The following is a 19,984-nucleotide window of genomic DNA, read 5'->3' as shown; positions in this document are numbered from 1 at the left end:
ATTAAAGTTACTGTTGTATTAAACAATATCAGCACAGGAACTAAAACAATGATATAAACCTTATAATAAGTAATAGGATGTTTGTCTGTCTTCTGTACCAAAGGATCTTGCCGACATGGTTTTCCTTTACGGAGTAGCTTCTTATAGGTCCTGCAAAGGTTTATAGCTATTTGGGGGGAGAGTGCCACCACCCTACCAAGAGAAATCAGCAAAAATTTTGGTATACAGCTAAAACAAAAAAAAATAACTAAGCGCATCTAGAGGATTTTAACATAGATTGAAAAGAAAACATTTACATGCCCATAGACGCCTGTAGGGGGGTACTCATTAGTATTAAATAACTGACTTTCCTCAACAGTCCTTCTTTCAAAAAGAAATCTAATCCCTAACCCTATTGGGCAACTTTTCAGGTCCAAAGAGGGGAGGGGGGACATACACCCCTTTCCCCCCTGTCATTTCAGCTCCTATTAGGTTAAAAAAATATGATGTAGCTCTGTCTACAATACATTACCAATTATGGATGGTATTATTTGCTTCAGGTATTGATAGTAAAATTGCAGTTCACCGTCCATTGCTTTTCTAAAATTATAAAGTAAGCCAATTTCAGTGAGCTTAATTAATTTGGGGAAAAAATCACAAAATCTATGAATGATTGTCAGCTGTTGTTAGCTGAATTGACGACCTTTTTTCTGACCCCCAAACATTACTTTAGATTTATTTTGCTTGTTGGCTATAACTTATTCTTGGTTTTAAGTTTTAAAAAAATCTAATTGGGAGTTAATTTGTGATAAAAAAATATAGGTATTAAATAAAGAAAGAAACTCTACTTAAAATCCTAAAACTTCATAGTTCTGCTTAGCTATTGGATAACACCAAACGGTTTAGATATTAAGAATTATACCTGTTTTATATTTAACAGTTCTTTGGCGATTGAGTATAAAAAGATATTACATTAACTTTTATATAGAACTATTTAACTTTAATTACTTTAGTGTTAGTCATATTTAATCTCTAAATCTCCTTTAAGTTTTTGGTAAATCTTCTTTAAGTTTTTGTCAAAGCTTATTTTATAATCAGCCATAAGATCAGCCTCAAGGCTTAATATTGTATTCAGCCGCAGCCGCATTCAGCTGCGCGGCTGAATTTAATTCAGCCACAGCCTCAGCCGCACGGCTTTCAGTAAGCCGCAGCCTCAGAATCTGCCGCGAGGCTTAATTATGTAATCAGCCACTCTCAGCCTCAGCCTCACTCAGCCGCGCGGCTTAATTTTCCAATCAGCCACTGTAAGCCGCAGCCGCTCTGAGCCGCGCGGCTTTCAGTAAGCCGCAGCCGCTAGAAGCCTCAGCCACAAAATTCCAATTAAGCCACTGTAAGCCTCAGCCACCCCAATTCTTATTAAGCCTCAGCCGCATTCAGTCGCAGCCACTCTCAGCCGCACTAAGCCTCAGCCACTCTCAGCCTCAGCCACTTCCATAACTATAAGCCTCAGCCACGTCAGCCGCAGCCGCAAATTAGGATTCAGCCGCAGCCGCGCGGCTGATAGCGCGGCTTCCGAACCCTGGTTTTTGCTTTCTAAAGGACTACCGTTTTGAAAACCAATCCAAGGTTCTGTGAGAAGCTACCCTGTAAAGGAGAACCATAACGGTTCAGCGGTTTGCATTCGGTGCAGACAAACAGTCATCTTGTTACTCTATTATTTACAAAGTTTTCTGATCAACCAAAGGGAATATCACATTGCTAGTGAAAGACAGAAAAAAATAGCCTGAAACTGTCCAAAGACCCGTCCACCCTTAAACCTTGGTGAAGCTTCCCTAAAGATAAAGACAAAAACCTTAAACTATAATGCAAAATAGAACAATGTCTGAATCGATTAGACTCTACTCTTCAGGGTATATAGATACTGGTCCTGCTAAGGTTTTAATCTATTTTGTTGGGGGTCCGGAGATCCCCTTTCCCCCCAAAAAAAATTGTTTCCTTTTTTACATTTTAATTTGTATGTAGTTTTATAAATTTCTTTTTAGTTACATTTCTTCTTTAAAATTTTTTTTTTTAATTCAAAATGATTGAATAGTTATTTCTCGCATCGTATTATAAACGGCTTTCCGCGTTTGTACATTTCTATATTCGTAGAAAGCTGGATATAATACGATGCTAGACATAGTTTTTTCGTATGGATGAGAACCGGTTCCTATCCACCGGATTCGAATGAATACGAGAAAACCCTTTCTCGTATTTATTTAAATCCGGTGGAAAGAAACCGGTTCTTATCCATACGAAAAAACTATGTCTAGCATCGTATCATATCCAGCTTTTTGCCAGTTTTTTAGTCGGTGGTTTTAATCTTACAATTGTACATTCTATATTTGCGGAAAGCTGTTTATAATACGATGCGAGAAATAACTATTCTTTCTATGTTAATGCCAAGGCCTAAAAAGGCTTGAGGCAAAGAAAAACATTGAAAAGGGAAAAATTTAAAAATAACAAAAAAAATATAGGTAATTATTATAAATAATTTAAATGTATAAATTTGTTTTTAAATCTCCCCTAAACCTGAAAGGAAAAGCACATAGAATCTAGGTTGAAAGCTATGGAGGTAACAAAGAATAACATAAAACAGCCACAAGAATAATAAGGCTTACCTAAAAAGCACAACCTATGCAGTTGTAAGATCTTTATCTTCAGTCGAAAAAAACTCAAAGGCATTTTACAACACTTAAACAATTTTTGAAATTGTTATTTAAAAAAATAAAAATACAGTCCTTTTAATATTAATATAATCTTTAAATGTACCCCGAAGATTGCTTTTTTTCAGTTTTGCTTTAAAACTGATTAATATTCGCTGGAATAGAACCGTTTCTAAGCTATTCTGGATATTCATGTATAACAGACAATTTTCCACGAATATTAAAATAAAATCATAAGATTAATACCAATACCAACAGTCCCGTGGAACAAACAAAGCTGGTTTAAATCTTATATTTTTTTTTATTTTGATAAACGCGGAAAGCTGTCTATAATGCGACAATATAAATAACTATTATGATATTATCCTTAAAATCTTTATACGATAATCTTAAATCATGTTAAACAATCATCAAAATTAAAATTAAAAAATTATCAAAAATTGTAAAGTTGTGTTTATATTATGTATGTTGTATGTGTGTGTTGAAAATCTCGAAAACGGGTGAATCAATCGATGTAAACTTTTTATAAAAGACTACAATTGGTCTTAAGATTTTTTTAGGTTTTTTTTATAGTAGCAAAGCTACTCTATAACTCAATTTGTAGCTGTCCGTCTATTCATAATGTTATAAATAAAAAGTAAATATCATAAAACTTATTTAGTCCGTCTGGACATCCTACTAAAGACAATTATAGAAGGCTTCAAAACCTAGGTATTTATATTTATCTATTTATTTTCATGAAAATCTGCTTTACATCTCACTTTGTCTGTTTGTCAATACATGATTTTTGTCGCACTTCGCTACTTATGGAGTTGTTATTCTTGTTGTTTTTATTAGCAAAAGTAAAATTTTCAAAAAACTTCTATTATATATTTTAAAGAATTTGTCATCATTTGTTACAAACAAGGGTGACAACTTCCATAAAGGTGAAGCTCCGAAATAGTAGGACAAACGAACATTAACACTTGTAGAGTGTAATAACTGAATAAGTACATAAAATGTAAAATAGGAAACCAAATTATAAGTAAATTTGTTCCAAAACTGCTTTAAAATTCTCTACCTATTGGAAATCTTTTAATATTTCATTGTTGAAAACCATAAAATATTTTCTCTAATATAAAACTCCCGAAGAAACGAAGGAAATGATATTGATGACTAATTTTTAGCAGGTGTAAGTGGGTTAAATTAAGCAATACTCTTTTTTCAATATAAAACTTTTTTCCATAAAAACACGAAAAATTGCACATATGAAAGTTGTAGAGTAGCTGAGCTGCGGATAAAAAGTTTGTATGCAATGATAATTATTATGCTAGTAAAAGCATTTTTGCATTGGTTAACATAACAAGGGGATGGGGCTTTATATTTTTACATTAGCAACATAATTAATCATCTACCACCATAATATACATTCAATGCCTTTCAGATAATTAATTTTAACATTTTTACTTTGTAAAAAATAATAAAAATAATATTTACTTCACTTGACCTATTTTTAAGCTTTCAATTTAAGGGCTGTATATTAATTCTTTTTAAGAGTTCATCTAAGTTTTTTTTAAATATCTTGTCTAATTGGCTTTTTACTCATTTTGATTGTAATTTAAACATTTAATTTTAATGTCAAAATGAAATAATAGTTGATTATTTAAGGTAAAAATATAGATTATGTCATTCTGTTCTAAACAGTCTTGGACACTAGTTCTCAATTTTTTCAGTAAAGATATATAATATATTAATAAGGCTCTTTTCATTTCTAAAATACAAATTTGTAAAAATTAAAAAACTATGGGTAGTGTAAGGCATTTACTGTTAGTTAGCCTTCTTATTGTTTGGGCCTCCGCACAAGATTGGATTTGGGACTCGAACACAGGTATCACATTACGTTTTTTTAAAGTAATGTATCTTCTTTATAATTAAGGTATGACCGTCAATTTTTTAAAGTATTAAATCCTGCTAAATGTTACTAGCAAACCCATATGAACTAATCCCTTTATATTCTTTGCTTTTGTTCTATGCTTCGCAACTTATTACTTATGGACATACTTATTTTTGTTTGAGTCATTTGTATCTACCATAACAGTATAGCAGAATGGGGTATAAATCAATGGTTTTAAAATCTCTTAAACAGCCGAATGAATTAAGTTGAGCTTTTCATTGTAGTTTTATGTGGCAGTGCAGTGGTTATTGATTATTTTTCTTGACTTTAGTTTCTTATATAAGATTAAAGCAAAATAAATTTCAATAAATGGTTGCACAGTTTTCATCATAAAATATTTTTTTTACTCATAAGTTTGATACACTTATGATATCAATTTAAAATCTGTGACACAAGCATTTCATTACCAATCACAGTTACGACATTCAGACAATTTTTTTAAATTCTAATCTTTAATGCGCCAATAAACCTATTACATAAAAACATTAAACCCCACCATCAGACATATCATAATAATGAAACAAAATATTTGTAGGTGAAAATTCTGATGAATCTGTTGGTAGCCAACGCCAGAATGAGAGCAGACTACTCATTGTTTTGGGTGATACAGGAAACATGTTCATTTAACATTTTGGAACTGGATGATTTTCTATAGGGGGGCAGGGGATGCAAAACCAGTACTTGCAGGGGTAGTGACCAGGCAAGAAATTTAATTTTTCATGACCATAACGGGAATTGCCTACCAACTCAGGCCAAACGTCAAGGTTTTTGTCTGAATTTTTAAAGGTGGTTGTGTCGGAAAAATATGAAAACAAGGATGACAACATCCATAAAAGCGTAGATTCACGTTACTGTTTAAGGGCATACATACATTTTAGGACATTTTTATAGAGATGTTTTGCATATAACATCGTACCCTGATTTAATAGTTGGAACCAGTGTTCCGAAAATACGATTAATAGAATAATTATATCACATAAAAATATAGTTAAGGACGGACCGACCATAATTAAAGAAAAGCTTCGCGTTTAACAAGGATAACTTCATGCATTATACATTGCATATAAATTATAGAGACACTTCAATCAAAATATTGTACCTTTTTGTCATATGAATCATTGTTGAAAATCAGATGAATAGGATAATAATTTATATCAAACAAAAAATTACAAAAAGTATAAAATCAGGAGATTTTAAGTGGACGTACAAACTTTCTGTTACCATTTATAGAGTTGCTACCCTTTTTTAATTGAACCTGAATGTTACTGGAATTAGCATTCAAAGTTTGAAATGGATAGGACAATCCTAACATGCCTGAATGAATCATAAGAGCTTTCCGTTACGCACGGATGAACCTACCCAAATTACAGAAAAGCCGTGCTTTTTTTTTATAAAAAATGAACATATTGGTGTGCACAGGAAGTGGTCATAACCTTAATTCTGGACCAAGCTATCAGAGACCTTGTAAAGGTTTATATGCTGTTATTTCTGGTAAGTAACTCTTAGCAACAGAGCAACAATTAACAAGGAGAACAACATTAATAAAAAAAAAGCTCAACAAGCAGACAATATAACAAACGAAACTTAATTTGGTGTAAATAATTTGTTTTTCTTTCCAGATTAAACCTCGTTGTTTCATATTTCCTTAAGCTACTCTGAATTCTATATAAGGATTCTAACAGAAATTTACCATAGATACTATTAACATAGATGGTTTGGCGTATAAATTTTACAATACCAACATATTTGTTTGCGATTAGTCTCATTTGATCTATTCAAATCCTTTTATCCAAAGAAATTAAACAAATTATAACTGACCTAACCTATAATATAAAGTAGTAAGTGTATTTAGTCTGGAGCTTAAGGTCTCAACAAACAATGAACCGATTGAGTTATCTAATCCAGAAAAGCTTCAAATAGCTCCTATGATGGATTTAGGCTATCTTATTTTTTAGAATTAAGTCTCGGGATGGTTTTAAGCTATTTTTTCTATCCTCATTTGCCCCTTTGAAACCAGATCACCTAGATGGTAGGGGCATAGCCGCTAGTATATGTAGATGAAATAAAAGAATAACTTCCTTTCATACCAAAGCATGTACACGTTCTAACCAATATTATGGCCGCTGATTATTTCATCAACTAATTCTTATTGGGGTACTAGGACAAACGCAGGACTTTATGATAAATAAAATATGGTAACTAGATCTAATTTTTTGAGCCAATATCAGTCTTCCGTAACTTATATAGCATTAATGGTTCAACCCAATTAAATGTATGAAGAGCATCTTTAATATATTTGAATATTAATTTTAGGTGGCTGTTTTGGTTCTGGATTTAATCCTGGCGGCCACTATCCAACTGGACCTTCAGGTTTAATAAAAAATTAATATATAAATATTAAAATACATGTGGAAATTAATTTTTTGATATGTTATGAGAAAGAAAATACATAATACATAAAAAGGGGGAGGTAGGTTGTGCTAAAATTCCGTAAAGGTGTGAGTTCTAAGGCTTAAAAACAGTAGTTGAACGATAATATTCACCAAATATTTTCTCTAATATTTTTGTCTTTAGTTATTTTCAATAAGGAATGCACATATTTAGTGAATACTATCGTTCTACTACTGTTTTTTAGCCTTAAAACGCACGCCTTAACTGAATTTTAGAACAACCTACCACCCCTTTGTTGTAACAAAAACCAAAAAATTAATATAAAACATCCTTAAATAACTATCTTATAACAATATTTTTATAAACTTTTCATCATAAACTTTTTTAACATCCAGTATATATCAATAACCATTACGTAAAAACAAATGAAGGAACATGAGGATAAAACTTTGAGGGTTATGATTACGCGAATTTTTGCTATGATTGCAGGACAAGCTACGGTAAGTTACTATGCTCCAACAACGACTACAACCGCTACTACAACATCAACTACAACAACCACTGCTACCACAGCAAGGTATTAGTAACACAACCGTGATTGTTAGTTAATTTTAAAATATTCTTCTTCAAACAATTTAACATAATGGTACAATGTATCTACATAAAATCATTATAACATGAGTATGTTCTGTACCTTAATAAACATCAAATAACTATTAAAGTAATAATTACATTTAAATCTTTTAAACTTACAATATTTTATTATGTCCATGCAAAATAATTGTTTGATTTCAAGTACTACAACAGCAACTACAACCACAGCATCTTCAACAACAACAGGTTATAGTGTTTAGATTTCATTTTTCTGAAAATATGCACAAACCAGAGAAAGTGATATTCAACAGTATTGAAAACCTTACAAAATACTCGCATATGCACCCCTAGCATCTAGAGGCTGTGTATTTAAAGGGATAAGAAGGGGGCAAAAAAAAGTTTAAACCATCTCAAGGCTTAAATCTAACCTGAAACCTTACCGGGATGAAAAGCTTCCTTTAAAAGGATAACTTATTCAATTCGGTAGTTATAGACAAAAAAGAATTATTATTACAGGATAGATAGATAAACAAAAAGAAAAAAATATTGTAAAATGTAAACCAAAATTTTCATTTACAACCATCAAATGTGTTGTTAAGTTCAAGAAACCCAAATCAAGGTAAAATATCATCAAATGCCGTGTTGATATTTATGAATCACAAATATATGTTTTGTGTCCTATATGATTTGTAAACGTAACTCGTTTTACAAAGCAACGTAATTAACATAAAACTGTTGTTAAACTTAATTTTTTTGTTCAATTATCATATTTAACAGAAACATAACACAAAACATCTTTAAATAGCTCTAACAAGGATGACAGCATCCATAAAAGCGAAGCTCTGAAATGGAAGGACAAACGAACTTTAACACTTGCAGAGTGTCATAACTGAAAAAGCAGAATATTAATGCATAAGTCCAAACAAAATTTTAAGGGAATTTGATGCAAAACTGCTTAAACACATGATACTATTTAAGGACATACTTACATTTTTAGGACTTAATTATAGAGATGCTTTGCTTAAAACATTGTACCTTGTTGTATAGAATCAGTATTTAAAAAATCTGAAGAATCGGATAATTATAACATACAAAAATTTGTTAAAATGTCTTAAATGGACGTACGGACTTTCTGGTAATGATTATTGAGTTGCTTTGCTTTCTAAATCGTACCCAACTTTTATAGGAATCATCATGCAAAGTTTGAAATTGGACAATTCTAACCTGTCTTAATAAACAAAAAGAGCTAACCGTTTTGGACGTACGGACGGACCTACCCTAATTATAGGAAAGCTTCGCTTTTAACAATACTAAGAGCACTTTAATTGTAGGAAGTACTACAACAACTGTGAGTACAACAACTGCAACAACAACAACTGTGAGTACAACAACTGCAACAACAACATCAGCTGCAACAACATCCTACAATGTTGGTCCTCTGTATGCAACAGTTGTTGGTTCTAACTGCTCTTGTGTTGAGTCTAACAGGTTTGCAGTTGTTCTAGTATTTAAATCACTAAACCCTCTTTGCCAGTTTGATTCATATAAATGTTACAAAACCTACAAAACTTTTATACAAAAAAAAAGTTTAATTAGATAGTTCAAATTCTAAAGTTTTATGTTATAATTGGAGGATTCCCCTCAAAGTGTCCAGCGACCACACACCCCTTCCCTAATTATTTTTTTTAAACTTCTACTACTCTGTAATTCGAAATGTCCGACATTATATGTCTGAAATTTTCTCGGCTTCTATGAATTATAGACGGCTAAAACTTCTTGTCAACATTCCCATAAATATGGCGCATAATTAAGTATAACATATCCAATGCGGTTAGACTGCTTTTAAGCTTTAATATTAAACTTTATTTTATTCTATCACAAGATATGTCTACCTAGATGTTCCCCAGAAGATGTGACAACTTTTGGATCAGGACTAATTAACCCCAGACGACTTTGTCTTCCTGGAGATGTTTGTTGTACTAAACCAAAGCCTTCATACTCCAATCAACCTTTAACTGGTACTTTTTACAATCAAAAAAAAAGTTATTACAAGTAATAAGGACATTAGGCATAAATATAAAAGTTAGAAATTACAATCAGGAGACAAAGAGGGTTATAAATAATATAGAGAAGAATGATATTATGGGATGGAATTAGGATTTTTTTAGGGAAAATCCCTCCCTTGCTTTGGCTCATACACAGGGATAAGGAATAGGAAACCTGGCCATAAATTAGTTCCCGGCCTAGTTTCACAAAAGAAAATTGCAACTTTTACCATTTCCTAAGTAAATGACGTCATTGGAGGCAGCTCCAAATTAGCTATCGCTCTAAACCAATAAGGATTGGCTTGTTTTGTATCAACCAATAGGCAATTGGAGGCAGGCTATATAAAAATCGCGGCATTTTAGAAGCAGACAATTCTAGAAAAAATAATGAACTGTCTGCTTCTAAAAAATAATAGAAATGGTATTTGATCACATTAGCTTAATTATTAAATCTGCCCAGAGTTTTACATTAAAAAATACCATATATAAAAAAAAGAGGGATTATATTTAAGGAAGAGCATAGCTAAGAATATTCAATTGGCAGATGGAAATGATGAAACACATGAACCTTAATTTTTGTACTATTAGCTAATTTGTACAGAGTACAAATCAACTATTAAATTACAATTCATAGAACAATTGATAGAATGTTACCCAAGTGGTTTTTTGTTAATTTATTTATTTTAAATTTTAAAATGCAATGATATTTTCAAATATAATGCTTACTCATTAATAAAAATAAAAATAACAACCTAAAATCTGTCTGCGACAAACCCAATAATAGCTTTCTGAGTAAAAGTTAAAAAAAATTTTGGGAGAAAAAAAACATCAAAATGTTGCCTGAATTTTATTCTATTATTTTCTTTTTTAGCTATTTCATTATTCTAGTTGATAGTTGTCAATTCTAACTACTGCACCATCCCGTAACTGTTTTTTTAGGCCTAGTTGGAAAATAGGCCTGGAATAATATTTTCTTACGTTTCCCATCCCTTATCCCTGCTCATACGTAGATGTTGAATTGAAAGCACCCTCCCTCCCCATTATTTTCAATGTTTCTAGCCTCTTTAGGGGGCTCTTATCCTACAGGGCCAAATAACTATGGTCAACTTTGAGTCTAGTTTCCTAGTGGCATATCCAAATTACATTTTTGGAAGGAACCCTGATGGATAAAACACAGATTTATTAGCAATTACAAAAGCAAGTATCCCAATAACAATTCTAGGATGTGGAGTGTCCAATGCAAATGGAGTTACAGGATCTTATTCAGTCAGGTAAAATTGATTTTGTCTGTCATTGTATTGCACTTTATGCATAATAAAAAAAACGAAATTTTGGAATCTCTACTGTTGGAAAGTGATCAGTAGCGCCAAATTATTCAAAGATATTAAAATCTGCGAAATTAGAATTACAACAGATGAGGAGACAAAATTTGGAGAATTTCCTTGGATGGCGGCTATACTAGAAGGTAAAAATGATAAATTATATCTTCCTTATAATAAAGTAACAGGATGTGTGTTTGTCTGTCTGTTTGTTTGTACCGAAGGATCTCGCTAACCATTGAACCGACCGGGTTACCCTTAACAGGGTAACTTCTCATAGGTCCTGGGAAGGTTTATAACTATTTTAGGGGAGGGTACCACACCCTCCTAAGAGAAATCACAAAAAATCTAAATTTTTTTACGTACAGATTTGAACGCAACATAGAAAGGTAACGTATTATTTTTTTTTAAACCAAACATTTAAAGTGACACTAGAGGCTTCTAGGGGGCATAGGCGCAAGCATTATAAGAATTAGTAAGCTTTTTTGTCTGACCACGAAACCGATAATGTTCTACTTTACAGTGAAGCTTCTTATAGATTTAGGGAAGGTTTTTAACTATTTTTGGGGAGAATATGTCCACCCTCCTAATGAAAATTATCCCTCCCGCCCCCAAAAATTTTTTTTTCTATTTTTCTTTTAAAACTCAAATCGAAATTTGGGGGTGGGAGACTTTTCTCCCTCCCACCTAAACTTCCCCTAGAGGCTTCTGGGGGCGTAGCCTCTTGTATTTCATATTCAAATGCAAAGCAAAAGATGTAATCTATTATCTAAACTGTTTCATCAGATATTGGAAGTGGAAAGAAATTTTTATGTGGTGGAAGTTTGATACATCCCAACGCTGTTCTTACAGCTGCACATTGTCTTTCTGGAAAGGTAAAAAGCTTTTCTTGAATCTATTCGAATCCGGTGGATAGAAACCGGTTCTCATCCATACGAAAAAACTATGTCTAGCATCGTATTATATCCAGCTTTCTACGAATATAAAAACGTACAATCATAAGATTAAAACAAGTTTTTTAGCTGGTGCCTTCGGCACCTCGGGGCTAAAAAAACTGGTTTTAATCTTATAAGTGTACATTCTATATCCGCAGAAAGCTGTTTATAATATAATGCGAAAAATAACTATTATTTTGCATATAGTCTATGATAATTCTAATTGGTTCAATTTAATGAAAAATCTTCTAACCAAATTTTGGCATACATTTTCATTGTATAACTATTCTAAAATATTGAAATTAAAATGTTCAGAATGTGGACAAGATAATTGTTCGTCTTGGAGAATGGAATGCTGCTTCTACAGATGAACCTTACCCATCACAGGTCCAATTTAAGAAAAAATAATTAAATCCATTTATTTTGACACTAATAAATCATTTATGATTTTTTTATGAATCACTAATGGCTGCGCCCCTATCATCTAGGGGCTCTTTTATTAAAAGGGTAGGGAAAAAAGCCTATAAATACACTATGACTCAAATATAAAAATAAATAAGTTGAAAAGTGAAAACCACCCTAGGTCATATGTAAAATTTCCCTGTAATGGAGAACTCGATGGGTTCAGTGGTTATCGAAATCTTAAGCTACAGACAAAAAAGCCTTAATTCTTTATCTAATAGGATAAGTGTTAATTAATTAAGTTCGATTTCAAATAAAGAGATTAAAGTTTCATATTAAAAACTTGGCTTTTATTTACATGCAAAAGAAGGTGGGATTAGGAGGACAAGTAATGATATTTGTCTGAATGAAATTAAAATATCTATAAAATTACTAAGTATCTTACTGGAAAAATTTCTAACAGCTGTGAGTTATAAAAATGTAAATAAATACATATATTACTTTGAAGCCGGCTGTGAAAAAAAGTGGCTTCGAAAATGAAAGAATATATGCTATTAAGTAAAATTTCTTAGCATTTATATAGTAAAACTCCATATATAAATTTAAAGCCGGCTGCAAGATTTTTGGAACTTTTAGTGATTTTTTCACATATATTTTTCAATTAAATTCCTTTGATTAATTACCATTCTCAGATTTCGAGGAAAATAAAAAAAATTTTAAATAAGGGAAAATCAATAAAAATAAATTTTTCAAATTATTAAGTTTAAAAATCACTAAACTTATAATGATCGCTTCTAGTTTGTTTGTAGTTTACCTAAAATGACCATTTAAACCATTAAACCTAACTTTCTTGTTTATTGACCAATTTCAACCAATTTTTTCCCTTTCACCGGTAAACTCATTGGAGATTCCAAATCTGATATCGTAGTTTACCTAAAATGACTATTTGAACCAATAAATCCAACTTTCTTGTTTTTTGACCAATTTCAACCAATTTTTTCCATTTCACCGGGAAATTCATTAGAGATTACAAATCTGATATCGTAGTTTACCTAAAATGACTATTTGAACCAATAAATCCAACTTTCTTGTTTATTGGATAATTTCAACCAATTTTTTTCCTTTCACCGGGAAATCCATTGGAAATTACAAATCTGATATCGTAGTTTACCTAAAATGACTCCTTGAACCACTAAACCCTACTTTTTTGTTTATTGACCAATTTCACCAAAAAAATCATTGAAGTTTCCAAATCTGATATCATAGTTTACCTAAATTGACTCTCTGAACCACTTAACCCAATTTCCTTTTTTATGGACTGATTTCAAGGATAGGTTAGGTTAGGTTAAGATAAGATTTATCACGCAGGGTTAGAAAAGAGATTTAGTTAGTGCCCTGTAGAGTTAACCCCTCCATGTAGGGGGTATAATTAAGAAAAAATATGATTTTGGACAAAGAGTTTTTAGCTGAGATTCTGTGAATGTTGTCATCCTTGTTTAAAAAGCTACTGTATAAATACAAAACTCAATCTCTAACGTGATTTTCTCGGCTCCTATTCCAAACATCAAGGACAATTATGTTTTTAAAAGCGAATGTAAAGAAATCAGATTTACAGAATTCATTAACAAAAATAGATTTGCTGAATGTATCTAAATAAAATCTATATATTAATAACAAGGATGACAACATCCATAAAAGCGAAGCTCTAAAATGGCAGACCAAACGAACATTAACACTTTTAGAGTGTCATAACTGAATAATCAGACCATAAATGTTAAAAAGTCGATACATAATTTCAAGTATTTTTTATAAAAAAAACTGCTTAATTACAGGATAAAGGACATACTTACATTTTAGGACTTATAACATTGTTCTTTGTTGTCCTAGTAATCAGTATTCCAAAAATCAGACCAATCTGATAAGTGTTTTACAAAAAGTTTAATGTTTTACAAAAAGTTTAAAATTAACATGTTTAAAATTGACATACCGACATTCTGGTAATGATTATAAAGTTGCTTTGCTTTCTAAATCGTTTCTAACTACTACGGAAATCACCATGCAAAGTTTGAAATCGATGGGACAATTCTAATAAGTCTATTTCAATCATCATATCAAAAAAAAGATTTTTAAATGGACATACGGGCTTTCAGGATACAATTATAGAGTTGCTACTCTTTCTAAATTGTACCTAAATGTTGTAGGAATCATCATGCAAGGTTTGAAATTCTAACATGCTTTAATTAACAAAAAGATCTAACCGTTAGGAACGTAAAGACCAATCCTAATTATAGAGAAGCTACGCCTTTAAAAATGTAGTTAAATAAAATATTATTTATCATTAAAACCCCGCCAAAGATTTATGACATTTTTGACATTTAACAAAATACAAATGAGAACAATTTTCAAGGGGTTGTTGGTAATTCAAAAATAGGATTGGATTTCTCACTTATTTTAAAGTTGACTGTTTTGTAATTCTTTACATAAGAATTTTAAAAGAGAAGCTCTTCTATATTTAGGGTTGGTCTGTCCGTAACGGATAGCTTTTTTCGTTTAATTAGGCCTGATAAGATTGTTCAATTGATTTCAAACTTTGCATGGTAATTCCTGTAGTAGTTAGGTACGATTTAGAAAGCGTAGCAACTCTAAAATTGTTACCAGAATGTCCGTATGTCCATTTCAACATGTTGATTTCTAACTTTATGATTATCGGATTGTTGTGAATTTTGGGATACTGATTACTAGGACAATAAAGTACAATGTTATAAGCGAAGCATTTCTATAATCAAGTCCTAAAAATTTAAATATCATTTAAGAAGTTTTTCAAAAAAAAATACTTACAATTTTATTTCCACTTTTATAAATTATGTTCTGATTATTCATTTCTGACACTCTCCAAGTGTTAATGTCCAATTGTCCAACTGTTTCAGAGCTTCGCTTTTATGGATGTTGTCATCCTTATTTATGGTTTAAGTTAAAGTTAATTCAAAACGTATATAATGGGTGCACGACCTTTTGTCAGAATTATAAAGTTGGTTCGCTTTCGACAATATACCTAATTGTATGAGACACTTCTAACATGCCTGGATTACCGAATCAAAAAAGCTAAAATGAACATAATGATTTTCTAGTAACTTGAAAATTGATATGAGAATTTTAACATGCAAAGTTTGAAATTGATAGGACAATTCTAACATGCCTATATTAACGAAAAAAGCTATCCGTTACGGACGGACGTACTGATCCTAATTATAGAAAAGCTTCGCTTTTAAAAATATAGATAAATAGATGCCCCTCAAATGCCCCTGGAGGCCTCTAGGGACGTAGCTGCTAGTATTAAATAAAGTAGTACGCTTTTTTTGTCTGTTGAACCGATATGGTTCTTCTTTACAGTGAAGCTTCTTATAGGTCCAGGAAAGGTTTGGGGAAGGGTATCTCCACCATCTAAAGAAAAATCAGCCCCTAGAAAAAATGACCCCCCTTCCCCCAACAAAAACAAAGTTTTTTCAGTTTTAAACTAAAATTGAAAGGGAAGGTTAGGCTTTCCCTACCCCACATTTCCATAGTGTCCCTAGAGGTCTCTAGGGGCGTAACCGCTAGTTTAGAAATATAGCAACTCTATACTCCATCTGATCTTTTTTTCTGATTCCTAGGACAATAAATTACATTGCGATACACATGTAAAGTCTTAAAAATGTAAGTATCATGTATCTAAGCAGTTTTGGAAAAAGTACCTTTATATTCTGCTTAAATTCCATCAGAGTAAATTTGATTTTAGACTAAATAGTTGTAGTTTGGGTTTTACAGTATACGTTACAAAAAATGACCGGTCTTTAAAATGTTCTAGCTCCCACTCTTATGAAGTTGAAACCCTATTTTTTTTTGTGTGTGTGATATTTATATACATGTATGATCTTGTTTGTTGCAGTCGATTAAATCAAAGAATATTACTGACATTGAGCAGGCTATAAAAGAAAATATTAAAAATCTAAAAAATTCACCTAGTATTATTTTAAGTGAATTTTACTTTAGCCAAAAAATCACGGAATAAAAATTATTTTATCATAGTGTTTGTTTAGTTTTATCTTTAGCACAAGATTCCGTGTCCATAGACAAGTTTTCCAAGAATTTGCTATGTTTTGCAAGAATTTGTTATGTTTTGCAAGAATTTGCTATGTTTTGCAAGAATATGTTATGTTTTGCAAGAATTTGCTATGTTTTGCAAGAATTTGCTATGTTTTGCAAGAATTTGCTATGTGAAGGACAGAAAAGCTAAGTTTCCAAGAATTTGCTATGTTTTGCAAGAATTTGCTATGTGAAGGACAGAAAAGCTAAGTTTTCCAGGAATTTGCTATGTTTTTTTATTAATGAAATAAAATGAAATAAGATTTTTTGTTTGTGTTAAAGGATTCACTAACCGCTCAACCGATATGGTTCTTCTTTACAGTGAAGCTTCATGAAGTCAATAGAAGGTTTTTAACTAATGTTGTGGAGGGTATCTCCGCCCTTCCAATAAAAATACTCCCTTCCAAAAAAAGGAATTTTTTATAAACTTTAAAATAAAAATTGAGGAAGACTACTAGCAGCTACGTATTTGCTAGGTTTGTCAAAAATTGGGAGGTAGATTCATATATATTTTGTTGAATACAGCTGCCGAGCCCAACTATTTTGAGAATGATGTGATTTTTCTTTCTTTCTCATGAAATTGGAATTTATTACTTGTGTCTTGTCAATAACCTGCCACAAATTTATATTGCCTATTAATGACTAAAATTATAAGGTGATAATTATTCATTAATTATTTATTAGTAGTGCCTGTGATAGGAGTTTGTAGAGAGGTGACAACACCTCCATTTTAATTAGTAATGCCTGTCTTCCCTTTTTTCACTTCCAAATGACCCCAGTTGAATCGCTGTTCTGACAATAACATATGCAGCAACATTAAATCAATTTTTTTTCTTCTCTTTAATAAACGAAAATTGCAGAAATATCTGCCTCCTTAAAAAATAGAACATGTTTAGGTAAAAGCATTTTTCGGTTTTAAGCATAGTATAATATCAGTGATAGATGTAACATTACAAATTCAATTACTAAAAAGAAGAATTGCAATTTTGATCTGACAAAACATAACTTTTGCTTAACTTTCTGACAACTTACCTATAATTTTGAGTAGCTGCGCTGAATTAATATTTTTACATTTGGCTATCATTCTTTTATTTCATAAATAAACCAAATTTATTTAAAATTTATTGATTATAATCTTTTCCATATTTTTACTTGGTCAAACAATTAATGCTCATAAAATGTTGCTCATCCTTAGTTTATATTACTCCGCCCATTTATTTCTCTCTTTGTTGTTTAAACAATGCAAATGTAAAAAAAGTAGTTAATCAAACATGTTATTAAAAAATAGTTATATTTAAATTACTAATTTTTTTATTTCTTTAATTATATTTACTTTAATAAACCTTTAATTCTATACTGGTAAGGACTATAAAAATAACACATGCTGGATTAGTTTTAACTGTATTGCAAAATCACCTTTTCATTGCTTTATCAGATTTTCTTCACAGAAAGGACAATGATAGCAGAGCGAGAGTTGACAATGGGCTGTTTATTATACTAGTCTTCAAAGATTTATAAGAACGTTTTTTTTATTTGTTGACTAACAACTTTTGAATATGATTGGTTGGTTTAATAAGTTGAGTGTTCAAATGTTTCAACAACTAATTATACGATATAGGGGATGTGCATAGAATTTTCGGCTATTATCTCATCCCTTTAGATCCCTGCATTGATAGTAATATAAATTTAGTATTTATGAACAAAAAATAGATGAATATTTTTTAAGTTTAAATTCTAGCGTATGTCGCTTCTAGTGTTTGTCGCACTTAAAAAATTCTACTGTTAGTCTCAAAATTAAAAATTCTACTGTCGCAGTCTATTTTTTGAACCATCTATTGTTTGTCTGTCTAGCGTTTGACTCATCTTCTGTTTGTCTGTCTAATGTTTAATGTTTGTCGCATCTACTGTTTGACGTATTTAGTGTTTGAACAAACAAAAACATATGATACCTTTGAAATTTCATTTCCCATCTAATAAAAATTTTCATAGAATAGAATGTTTGGTTGAAAAGTTTATACACTAGTAATTTGTAAAGTACCCAAATAATAGAGCTAATATTTTATTCTCGAACATATTACAAGTTCTCATATCCATTGGCTCGAATAATTTGGGCACATTTATTGAACCGTGATTAGTTGGTACTAACTAGAAGGGTCATAATTTTGATGTGAAATCTTAGTTGGTTCTAACTTACAGTTTCTACTAATTTGGGGATTACTGAGGATATATATCAATTTATCTCACGAATAGAAATATAATAATAGAAGCATATTCTGCACCCTTTTTTCGTCAAATCTAAGAAGGAACATTTCTAGCAGACAAAAGTATTGTTTACTTTCGACTCAAGCTGATGTGGATTCTTAAAAAATGATAAACTCGTTACTCGATAAAAGGCAAAATTATTTTTGTGAAAAATCATTCAAAAGCACATTAAAAATCTACAAAAATTAAACAAAATCATATGTCAATAGCCCTTTTAAGATATTATTTAATTTTTTGTAAATTTACTTATGCGATTATTATTATTTTATATAAATTAGGTTATGTTATTTTTGTTGTTAATTTGTAGCACTACGATTGTGTATGTGTGTGTGCATGTTTTGGTGTTTTCTTTTCTTTAAAACTAAAAAGTTAGTATTCGAACTTTAGATACATTGATTCGATTATAGTTATGGACCACCATTTGTTAAATAAAATGCACATCTTATTAGTATAAAAATGAAACTTTACCTATTTTGATATGCTCATAACTTACTTTAATTATAGGCCTTAAATTGAAATCTGTAATCTTATGTTTAACTACGAATTTTCTTTTTTATTAGCCTTTGTTTTAAATTGGCCTTTAATTCACTTTAGGAAGGGCATTCATACTTTTTAACGTAATCGTTTTAGTTTTAAAAATGTAGGTATTTAAATTAGAACTCTATTTTTTACTTTGTACTGTCGGTAAAAAGTGAATTACCAATTATTGGTAATTGTTTTACAAATCACTGGTAAACTACAATTCAAGGTAGATCTGGAATGTAAAACAAAATGTCATTAATATTTGGTCACTTAGGCCTTTCATTCTCTTTCATTTTTTGTTTCATTAGTCTCTTAAGACTATAAAATCGGCCAATAGGCCTAAAGAAAGGACTGATTTTTGGCAAATTTGATATTTAATGTGACTTGTAATTATTTAATGTTATGATATATTTTAAAAATGAATTGTAATTTTTGGACACTTTTAAGTCTTCAAATAAAGTTTGGTTTTCGGTATTTTTGTTACTATGATTTGAAAACTTTAGAGTGTCCTTTATTATTATTTACAACTTTACTGAAATAATGCCAAGAAGATTGAAGATTCCTGAAATCAAGATTTGCTGGAAATAGTATTTAGAAGAAACCGTCGAGTGAATCATGTTCTTATTTGATATACCTATTAGATCTATTGCTATTATTACATTTTTCTATGCAATATTTGTTTATTCTTCTTGAGAATAGCTCTGTACTTTTTTGTTACACTTGATAATTTTCTACTTCTCCTTCCCATCCCCATTTACTTGTGTTACTTTAATTT

General features: G+C 30.9%; 1 protein-coding gene across 1 annotated transcript in view; it reads left to right on the top strand.

Annotated features, from left to right (window-relative positions):
- The first annotated feature begins 6,014 nt into the window (after nt 1-6,014).
- LOC145330747 (phenoloxidase-activating factor 2-like) overlaps nt 6,015-19,984 on the top strand; it is a 34,326-nt gene continuing 20,356 nt past the window's right edge. Inside the window, exons 1-10 of the mRNA XM_080175411.1 lie at nt 6,015-6,108; nt 6,931-6,987; nt 7,498-7,585; nt 7,805-7,848; nt 8,934-9,090; nt 9,499-9,620; nt 10,870-10,918; nt 11,051-11,112; nt 11,753-11,841; nt 12,217-12,288. Of these exons, the coding sequence (XP_080031537.1) occupies nt 6,015-6,108; nt 6,931-6,987; nt 7,498-7,585; nt 7,805-7,848; nt 8,934-9,090; nt 9,499-9,620; nt 10,870-10,918; nt 11,051-11,112; nt 11,753-11,841; nt 12,217-12,288 (834 nt within the window). The remainder of the gene's footprint in view (nt 6,109-6,930; nt 6,988-7,497; nt 7,586-7,804; nt 7,849-8,933; nt 9,091-9,498; nt 9,621-10,869; nt 10,919-11,050; nt 11,113-11,752; nt 11,842-12,216; nt 12,289-19,984) is intronic.

Source organism: Acartia tonsa, chromosome 10, assembly GCF_053477335.1.
Source record: "Acartia tonsa isolate MP-2025a chromosome 10, ASM5347733v1, whole genome shotgun sequence".
Classification (NCBI taxonomy): Eukaryota; Metazoa; Arthropoda; class Copepoda; order Calanoida; family Acartiidae; genus Acartia; species Acartia tonsa.
Note: the sequence above shows the minus strand (reverse complement) of the source record. Positions and strands in the feature narration are given on the sequence as shown.